The sequence below is a fragment of the Glycine soja genome, chromosome 16, assembly GCF_004193775.1.
Source record: "Glycine soja cultivar W05 chromosome 16, ASM419377v2, whole genome shotgun sequence".
Classification (NCBI taxonomy): Eukaryota; Viridiplantae; Streptophyta; class Magnoliopsida; order Fabales; family Fabaceae; genus Glycine; species Glycine soja.
In genome coordinates, this window is record NC_041017.1 from 28,393,219 (window position 1) to 28,404,424 (window position 11,206).

The 11,206-nt window shown below is 32.3% G+C and overlaps 1 protein-coding gene across 1 annotated transcript; it reads left to right on the forward strand.

The window, feature by feature from the left end:
* Window positions 1-1,542: 1,542 nt before the first annotated feature.
* On the forward strand, window positions 1,543-8,907 carry LOC114390714. Its single transcript, XM_028351572.1, has 3 exons — window positions 1,543-1,744; window positions 3,434-4,290; window positions 8,474-8,907. Exons 2-3 carry the CDS (start codon window positions 3,437-3,439, stop codon window positions 8,646-8,648), a joined length of 1,029 nt encoding a protein of 342 aa, XP_028207373.1. The 5' UTR covers window positions 1,543-1,744; window positions 3,434-3,436; the 3' UTR covers window positions 8,649-8,907.
* Window positions 8,908-11,206: the final 2,299 nt, after the last annotated feature.

Sequence of the window (11,206 nt, forward strand, 5' to 3'; positions counted from 1 at the left end):
CCATAACTCAACAGAAGTTTCAGTATGACAAAATTTTTTATATATGTTATCAGCCAAAACATTTAAAATGCGTGCATGACATAAAATATCTTTATTAGAAACATCATGCTTAGTGGTGGAAGATTTGGTAACATTAGTTTGAACTACATCAATAGAGGAAGTTAAAGTTTTTATTTCTTTTTTAGAAACCACAAAGTATAAATCCAATTCAGTAAGCCAAAATTTCATTTGTTGTTGCCAAAAAAAAAAGTTCACTTGTAAATTTTTTAGGCTTACTAGAAATGGACTTAATCATATCCTTGGTAGACATTTTGATAAAATAGAATGCAGACTATGCAAGAAGAAAATATAAATTTTCTCTCTAAGATGGTTAGAAAATAAAATAAAATAAATAAATGAGAAGAAGATGCAAAACCTCAAACTAAATAAAAGAACAACAATGACAATACAACTTCAAAATATGACAAAACATGAGTTAACAATGTAATATAACATACCATAAGCACAAAGAATAATAATTTTAAAGGAGATTTAAATAACCTAGGTTGAAGTGTGGAAACATTATCCTTAAATAAAAAATACCTTCATTACATTTGTAGGAGAATCTGATTGTACTTCTCTCCCACGATATGAGACAATTCGTTGGTTTCATAATGTACATCAAAATGATCCCGAACCTTCTAAGTCAATGCTCTTTCTCTAAAAGAAAGTAAATTTTTCATAATAACAAGAAGAGAAAAATTTAGAGGAAAATTTAAAATTATTTTTCTAATTGTGTCTATCCACTAAAGATAGAGAATATATAAGTACAACCCATTTAAGTAGCAACATAAAAAAACTCAAAGTAAAACTATAAGAAAATATTATACAAAATAATAAAACAAACATATATAATAAACCAAATTAACCCACAAGTAAAATTCTAAAAGATAGAAAAGAATTTTAATTTTACTTAACAGATTTTTTTTAAAATATTTTATTTTATGAAAACAAAATAAATATAAGTAATATATTTTTCTAAATTTTAAATTATAAAACAAATATTTACTAACAATTAACACATTTGAAAATAGTTATATATGATTTTTATAAGTGTTGCGATTTAAACACGAATAGCCTCTTGCACGAATAGCACGAAAATAACAATGAACCGGTGAGCTATTTTTTAAAACAAAAATTAATTGAATAATTAAAAAACTCCCGGTTGGGATTTTACACACTATGCGCTTTTGACGAAAATCTCTTACTTTTAGTATATTCCTTTTTGTAATCAGGAAAAAAAATACTGACCTTTTTTTTCTTATACAAAGAAACAAAGATAGTATTTTTTTAATTAAAAATGTTTATTATTAACTTTTCAATAACAATAATGAACAAAACTGATGATAGAAAATGTGTTAGAAAAAAGAAAAAAAAGCATTGTTACCCTTCTTCCAGATCCACAGGGAATATTCTCAATTTCTTTGTACAACCAACTTCTGGAGCAATTTTTAACTTGAAGAAAGGAGGAAAAACAAAAAATAAAAATAAAAAAAGGCAAAGGGGAAAGTGGCAAAAGGTGGGACGATGAATAAAGCAACTGCTGCTTATCTGAGAAATGGGTTTTTGCTTCCTTTCTTTTCTTTTTCTTCGAAAGAAAGAGAAAGAGAAAGAAAAAAGATATCCGTAAGACCTTGATCCAACTCATCATCGTGTTCGTCTTCTTCTTCTTCTTCTTCCTTCAACTCGCTTTTCTTCCAACCAGGTTCTCTCTCTCTCTCTCTCTCTCTTATTTCATTATGCGCTTCTCTTTTACTATATTCCTCTTACGATTCTCTTTTTTTGTCTCTTCCTTTTGTTATTTCGTTATCTAAAGCCTGCCAGTCTTTTATCTTTTCCTTCGTTTTGGTTGCTTTTCAGTTTCCTCTTTTCCTATTCGACTCTGGGTTTCGCTTCAATTTTGATTTCCCTCCCTTCTTCTCCCAGATCAGTTTAAAATGTTATTTAAAAAAAAAAAGAATAAAATTGGGGGAATCTCAGTTGTTACTGTTCCCAACCTTGATGTTTTCTAGAGTTGTTTTAGCTCATTTTCTCGTGATAGCCGTTTGATGCATTGCTTTGATCTTGAACTGGCAGATGCAATTGCCTTAAACATGAGGGTTTTTCTTATTACTTAACAAAAAAAAAGGAAAATAAGAGAAAAGAATAACTGTTGCAGAAAACAAAGGTTGTTCTAGATGGCTATAGCTTACAAGAATTAGAATGTAAAGGAATTAATTTTATTTGTGTTTTTCTCGGTTGCCTTGTATTTGCAAACGCATTTTTTAGGGTATATTATCTTGTGTATGTATTATCATACAGTAGTAGGTAGTTTTTCTTGTCAATAGTCCTTGCAGGATAATGGCTCAGCATAGCTTGGGCCAATTCAATAGTATGTTCTGTGACATGAAAATGTTTTCAAGTGCTAGCTAGATTAGGTTTGATTAGAAGTTCAGGTGCTTGGTTGCATGAGATTTGAAATCTAGGGAACATGAACTATGCCGTGCCATTTGTCTAATATCGGTGCAGTAGTTCTCTAGTCTTGGTATAGGTGGATGTTATAAACTTCCTAGTTTCTGGTTTGAAAAAGATGCAGGACGTGAAAATATATGTGATGTACATATTATTGTTGATAAAAGACATAATGTTTGGGTTTATACATAGCTGCTATAGCACTTTTGTGTAGTGGCATTTCTTGAATCCATTATTGCGACCCCATCTATTGTGGCCACTATATGTGTTGTGGTAGTGCAAGCATCCTGCATCCTCTTGTCTTCTCTAACAAGTCTCCAGTCAATTGAACTTTTGAGTTGGTATTATGTCAATCTTTGTGCATCTTATTTTCATTTGCATACAACTTAATTTTTTATACATATATAATCAATATATATATCATATATTTGTATCACTATCTAATTTTCGCTATTTGCCTGTGACGCCATCTGCTATATGATATAGCGGATTATTAGCTTTCCATCATTTTCTGCAATCTGCCGTTGATAAATCTGCTGTATAACTTCTTGGATATATTTAATATTTATGGTATGAGTTTGAAAGGGGCAAACTATGTTAAATAAGATTAACATTTAGTCGAATTTTCTTATGAAGTGTGCTTTCATTTTAGTTTTACATCAATACTTGGCATCTGCTTGCTGCCTTGCTTGTCTGCATCCTTTTAGAGTCAGTTCTGGCATTGATTCTTACAATTGAAGCCCTGTTTAAGATGCCTTATATCTTTTTGCTTACTCTTAGATGGAGTTTTACCTTATATTTCTAGTTACAATGGGTTGTTAAGGATTTTCATATTTTGAAATCTGAGGCTGATATCTCTATCATAATGGACATGTTTTATGATTACATTATTACAACTTGACTTTGTTATTATTTTCTCACATTTCTATTGAACATTGGACAGGACATGGCAGCAGATGAAGATATGTCAGCTTTGAAGTCTAAGCTGAGCCAATCAAATGAAACTTGGAAGAAGGAGATGGAAAGAAGCCAATCTCAAGTGGATGTATTGCAGGCAAGGATAATGGAGGTAAAGGCACAAATACAAGGCTCAGAGGAAGATGCGAAAAAGGAGTTAGAGGTTCTATGGCGAAGAGTCAAGACTACTTCTACCCTGTTGACCTACTTAAAATCAAAAGCTAGAATCATGGCTGTTCCTCATCTAGCCCATACATCTTGTGGCATAAAAAAGTTAGATGGAGTAGGGCTTGTTGACAAAGATGGGATTCCATTATCAGGTTGGTCTAGGAATGTTGATCTTTGTTCCTTTGATGATCCAGATGAAGAATCTTGGATTGGAATTAACCGTCAGCATGGTTCCTTGGACCAACAAGATGCAGTTTATATAGGTGAGATACTCAAGTCTGTTCAGATGGTCACGGATGTGATGGAAGCCCTTGTCAAAAGAGTTTTATTGGCAGAATCAGAAACTACTTTTGAGAAGGAAAAAGTGAGTTTAGGTCAGGAAGAAATTATGCGAAAGTCTGCTCAGTTAGAGAATATGTCCATGAAATTGGAGGAGATGGAGCGTTTTGCTTTGGGTACAAATGGTATTTTGAATGACATGCGGCAAAAAGTTGCAGATTTGGTGGAAGAAACAACTAGACAGAGACAGCGTGCTGCTGAAAATGAAGAAGAGCTTTCTAGAGTGAAACGGGAGTTTGAGTCTCTAAAGTCATATGTTAGTAGTCTAATCACAGTTAGAGAAACCTTACTTTCTTCAGAGAAGCAATTCCAAACTATTGAGAAGCTGTTTGAGCGGTAAACATATATTGTTATGCAATTGCTTCTATTAAATGTCTTGATAATAATCTAGTGTTTGGCCTGCATCGAAGTGTTTGACATAGATGCAATGGCATGCTTCCTGCTTCTTTTTTATGCTTAAATATAATTTTCTCTAGTATATATATTCTTGATGGCATGCCCTTGGGTGATTTTTCATACACTAGTGTTTTACTGTGTCAAATAACTATCCTTTTTTGACACTTCAGGGTAAGGGATCCTCCCCTTCATATCAAGAGCACGGCTCATGTTATTCTAAAATAATTTAAAATTATTTTTAATTGTCATTTAAGAGAGCTAACTTGACTCTCAGTCGTAGTTAACCAACAGCCATAGTGCTTCTTCTCTAATGGGTTATAGGGCCCATTTGTTTAAAATTTAAAAAAGTGATTTTTCAAGAAGCAAATAGGATTTGCTTCTTAAAAAAAACTGCTTTTTTTAAAGCAAAAGCAGTTTAAACAAAGTAACAAATACACTAGAAAAGTAAAAAAGTGCTTATTTTATTAAATAAAACACTTTTTTTAACTAATAAGTTTAAACAAACAGACCCATAATCTTCCCCCAACCACCGAGGATTTGTTCCTTTACCACCTTCTAATTGAGTAACTCTTAAAATAGGCTTAGGGCCTAACTCAACCCACAAAACCGATTTGTAAGGTGATGATTGACCAAGCTTTATAAGCTTTATTTAAGCCACATCTGGAGTTAAATGGGACTAAACCACCACTCTTACGGCTGGCAATTAAAGCAGCCCTAAAGAGGCCGCAACTAAGGCGGGCAATTAAAGCAGCCCTAAAGAGGCCGCAACTAAGGCGGGCTAGGGCATACCGGAATTAAGGTAGATTTCCAACACTCCCCGTCATGCCTAGGGCGACAAGCCTGAAGTGTGGCAAATGTAAGTGGCCCAACAATGGATGTAGGATAGGTTCTTATACCATCTTTGGATTTGGGCTTAGGGTCTAATTGGCTAACTCAACACAAAATCGACTTGTAAGGTAAGGACTGTCTAAGCTTTATAAGCTCAATTGAAGCCATATCTCTAGATGTGGGACTAAACCACCACCCTTAAGGCTGCAATTAAGGCAACCACAAAGAGGCTGCAACTAAGGCGGGATAGGGGTGACCATGGTTATCAAACACTCGAGTTAACTCATTAACTCTTACAAGTTTACAAATTCACTTACCCTCTATGAGTTGACTTTGTATAAACTCTCTTTTTAGTAGACCCTAGGTAGACTTTATAAACTCTAAGTAAACTCGGTAGACTCTGGAGTTTACCACCAAGTCAACAAGTCATCAAGTTAAAAAAATTAGACCAAAATGTAAGTCATTTTGGGTTATTTTTTGTCTGTTTAGTGTTCAACATACCTTCATTTAGTTTGTTATTCCCAAATAAAAAAATTCTCATCTTTAATAACATCAAACCCTTGATGGGAATGATCTACGACTACTATAACATCTGCAAGTTATTATCTAGTAGTCATGCATTACTAGACTTGATTATTTAAGTATTGTGAAATTTATGATTTACTATTTTGTTTTGTTATATTATTGAAATGTTTAATTGGTATGTTATTTATAGATATTTTATTTTTATTTTTATATGAAATGGACTCTTACGAGTGTATGGGTTGAGTCCATGAGTCTCTTGAATCAAGTGGTCTCGGAATAATTAAGAAGGGGGGGTTGAATTAATTATTAATGTGCCTTGACTAATTAAAATCTTATCCTTCTTAATGTTACTAGATTCAATTAGGCTTTACTACTAAGTTATGTAATTTAAACAAAAGTAAAGCGTAAAAGAAAAGTACACAGCGGAAATTAAAGAGTGTAGGGAAGAAAAAGATAAACACAAGAATTTATATTAGTTCAGCAACAACCCGTGCTTACATCCAGTCCCCAAACAACCTGTGGTTTTTGAGATTTCTTTCAACCTTGTAAAATCCTTTACAAGCCAAAGATCCACGGTTAATCCTTTGAATCTTTGTAAAAGGAAAACAAAAGATATCTCAGACGGTTAGTCCTTTGAGATCTTTTGTTTAAGGGAAAAGGAAGAATCAAAAAAATTCTTAGGCGGGGTCCTTTGAATTCTTTTGGAAAGGGAGAAGGGAGACACAAAAGAATTCAGGCGGTTAGTCCTTCGTTCTTTTGGCAAAGGGAGAAGAGAATAAAAAAGATGAATAACAAGTTTTTGAACAAAGAACTTTTCTTGGAAGAGAAAGTGTTGATAAAATTTTTTTAGAAAGATGAAGAGAAATGGAACCAGAAAGTTTTGTTGAAAGAGATGAAAGAAGATATTGAAAGATATTGTTCTCTTCTTGTTTTATGCCAAGGTCACATTTATAATTTCTTGATGACTCAAGTCAAAACTTGTAACTCTTGACAATTTCTTTAAAACTAATTACTTAAAAAGTTATGACTTTTGAAAGAATCTTCAGAAACAAGTCACTTGAAGAATTGTGACTTTTGGAAATGAATTTTTCGAAAACAGTCACTAGTAATCGATTACCATTAAGGTGTAATCGATTACACATCAAAAGATGTGACTCTTTATTTTGAATTTTGAAAATCTTAACATTTCAAAACACTGGTAATCGATTACTATCTTCTGATAATCGATTACCAGAGAGTAAATCTCTTTGGTAATGATTTTGTGAAAACTTCTTGTGCTACTCAATGTTTTGAAAATATTTTTAATACTTATCTTGATTGAGTCTTCTCTTGATTCTTGAATCTTGAGTTTTGAATCTTGATCTTGATTATTCTTGAATCTTGATTCTTAAATCTTGATTCTTGAATCTTGAATCTTGAAACTTGATTCTTAAATCTTTGCTTAACTCTTGATTCTTTGGCATCATCAAAATAATCTTGGAAGACATTGCTTCCACAGAGTCGAGTCTATGAAACTCTCACGAGTTTACGTACACTCTCAAGTTTGATAACCTTGGGGGTGACCACATTTAAGGCGACTTTAAAACAGTAACTCCCATTCAATTTGTCCTGGTTGCTTACTAAAATTAGTAATTTGTACAAGTACAACAGAGGTCATCCTAAAGTCCTAAAGAGTTACTTGTTTTATAAGTTAAAATATCACCTTATTTTAAGTTCACATGTTGTTTATTATGTTTGTTGATATGCCTGTTCTATTGTGTTTGTCAATTTGGATATATAGTTTTAGTATGCAGTTTCCCTGCCACTCTCCACTGTGGCAAGCTGAAAATATGGATTTTTTATTTTTCTTTGGGTGAATACAGATTAATTTGGACAGCTTTTGTATGATTGACATCAGCTATTATTACTACTTCATAAAATTTATATTTTTTAATCACCGTAAATGCTGGTTTTGTGGATGATATTTGATTTTGAAGTATCTCTCCTTGTTCAGGCTACCGTCTCTCATTCTTTAGAACTTAGATAATGTAGTAAAATATCTTTGATATTATTAGGATAGATAAATATCCCATTGTATATTTGATATTTATTTACCTACCTTCCTTTTTATGTTTCCCTTTTTCGCTTAATAGGTTAGTCATTTACCCTATAAAAGGGTGATTAGAGCTTGTATTAAAAATTCAGAGAAATATTAAAGTTCTTTTTCTTTTCAAGTGATAATTATATTTGTCAATTGTCCTTATATTTGTTGGTTTTTTCTTGGGGTGGGATAGATACCCATTAGTTAGTTAGGAGATTGGAATTAGTTAGTTAGTTACGAGTTGCCTGTAAATAAGAAGGGTTGAGAGGGAGAATTGTTGTCTTTGGATTTGGAAATCTTTGAATACTTGGAGTGTAACTGGTTTCCATCAATAATCTGATCTAGTTCTTATCAGGGTGTGTACCAAGTACCAATGGAGGCAGGCTATAGGTACACAAAAGACAAAAAAAAAACTTTTTGAAAATGATGAAGTAGTATAACTGTTATTTCCAAGTCAATTGAAGCAAGAGTTTTAGATCCAAAATTATGTTAATACACCATGGTAACTTGGGTAGGATGGAGTGTTCTGTGTGTTGTGTGTCCCTCCCTATTCATATATGCATGTGTAACACATAGGCATTAACATCTGCACATTTTCTTGCCTATGGGGTTTAATATTTAATTTTAATTCTCATGCAGTTGGTTTATTTATTTCTTTTTTAAAACTAAAGATGCATTTGTCTTGAGCAGGTTAGTTGGAAAGACTACCCAATTGGAAGGTGAGAAAATGCAGAAAGAGGCTGAAGTACAGAAACTTATGGAAGAGAATGTGAGGTTGAGTGCTCTGCTTGACAAGAAAGAGGCTCAACTTCTAGCATTGAATGAACAATGTAAAATGATGGCCTTGAGCGCTTCAAACATGTAAATGCCATTGCACTCTACAGATTGCTTACTTAGCTCTTCCTTGCTGACAGCTGGAGTCTTCATAGTGAAGCTTTACTGGATTAAGAAGCATCCATGGAGGGCTCCATAAACATCATCATTGCCTTTATCTTATTTTCTGATTGTCATTTTAATGCCTCTTTCAAGATTGAACACGGGAAATAATTTTCCTTAGAATGTAAACTTGGCGTGCTCTTTAATGAGAAAAACAAGATGTGTCTCTTCGCTGTACATGTTGCAAACCAGAGACCGAATCATCAAACCCCACACCTATATATATATATATATATATATATATATATATATATATATATAGCCATCAATTGTTTTGAGACCAGCAAAAGATTTCTCTTGTTCTATTCTGGGAAATTCTTAGGTTCCCTCGTAACAAAAGAAATAGTTTGCTATGTTTCAGAATGGCGTTAAAACTGTAGTAAGAGATATCAATGGCTCACAAGACTGAAATGCTATAGATTCAACGGTATGGAGAACATCCCAGAATTTCTCATTCTATTGAATGTGTATCACCTTAGCGTGGCATGCCTTTTGCTTTTGTTACATCTTGATGCTATCTGTAGTGCCACTGACATATTTTATGATAATATAAAAGTATTCTCGCTCCAGGATCACTTAAAATTTCTCTTGCTAGCTTGAGGGGAATGTTGTGGGTTCATCTGGTCAGACACACAACATAAACTGCAGTGTTACTAAAATTTAACACATTCTTTCATATGGTCAGAAACATAACATGAACTGTGTACATAAAGTACTTTACATTGCAAGAATTTTTACATAACTGATGGTGACATGATCGTTTTGGTTGGTCGTGAGAGAGATTAAGAGGTGTTGATTGGTATAACAAGATTGCAATGAGGGCCTCATGAAAAGATGATGTTTGTGCGACCTTGTTGTCTACCGGTTTTTGTCTTGTGTAGGATTTTGGACGACAAGAGTAACATGGCATCACGTGTTTGTTCTTTGATAGAGGCAAAAATCAAATTGGCCATGGTTGTGTCTGTTATTGACAATGAGGACCAATCTTGTGTGTACCGTTTTTTGTTAGTGACAGCACCCTCTCTCTTGTTGCTGGATTTGTTTGCAAGGTCACTTTTGCTGCTTGTTTGAACATTGAAATATCTTTAAAAATTTAATAAATATATTTAAAAAAAATCATCTTAAAGCATATAATAATAATAATGATGATGATGTAATATTAGAAGTATTTGTATTATGATATTATTTTAACTACACATAATTTTTTAACTTACTTTGAAACTAATGCACAAGCTCTTAGCCAAAGATATCCTGATTCACCACACTAATACAAAAGTATTTTGTGAGAATCAGACACTAGAAATCAATTTTAATGCCTGTGTATTTCTACAACAAAAAACAATGATAATAAATCTAATGTTGTGATTTACATTAAGTAAAATTAATATAAAACATTAATTTTTCTAGAACTCCCCAATAATAATAATAATAATAAAATAGGTACGATCGTTTCACATTGAGAGCTGTTGGATTCCTCTGGGGATAGTAGAAGAATCAATGTTGCCATCGGACCTGACTTCTCTGCTGTCCCTTTTCCAGCCGTCCTCGTGCTGCTTCTTGAAAATCACACAATTTAAAATTGAATCACAAAATTAAATATTAATAAAATTAAATATTAACACAAACTAAGTGGATAGTACTGGAACAACTGAGAAAAAGACAATAAAGAAGCCAATTTCGTTGCCATCACAGGAGCACACAAACATTTAGCTTTGGTCTTTGACATCGACTATATGCCACAATACCTTCTTAGCAAGGCTTCTGTGTCATATTAGACACCTTGGAGGATATGGACTTGGGATGAATCCAATATTACATTCCATTAATTAGTGTGCAACAGTAGCACGAAACAAATTTAAAATAATTGTTTATGGGGAATTTTCTTGGGGGAAAGGGGGGGGGGGGTTGGGTAGGTTTTTTCTTTCACGTGGTCAAAACTTGTATAGTTGTATGGCAATGCATAAGTTCAAAACTGTGCAGCGTATCAAAAAGTATTTTAGTTATAATGTAATGTTGTTTTATAAATAAATTGTTAAATAAAAAGTATTATTATTTTTATAAAAAATTTAATGACACAAATAAATAAATTATATTTAGTAAAATAATAATATTAAAATTTTTAATTTTTTTATTAAAGCAAAAATAATATTAAAAAAATTCAGATTTAAAAAAATTAAAATGTTAACTTAAAAAAAGTCTTCTATAAATTAAATATTATTAAACAAAGTGTATTATCAACTAAGTCATTTAATATAAGAAAAAGAATTATACTTAATAACATCAATTTCTCAAACAAATTTAAATTATTTTAATAATTTAAATTAAAACAAATTTAAAAATAAAATTTAAATTAAAAAAGATTAAAACCAACATTGGATGGCAAATCCCGAGGTGCCAAATTTTGACTTTTCAAAAAAAACTCAAAACTCATGTATTTTGAGAAATAAATTGCAAAATAATATACTTTGAGAATATTATGGAGAGAAA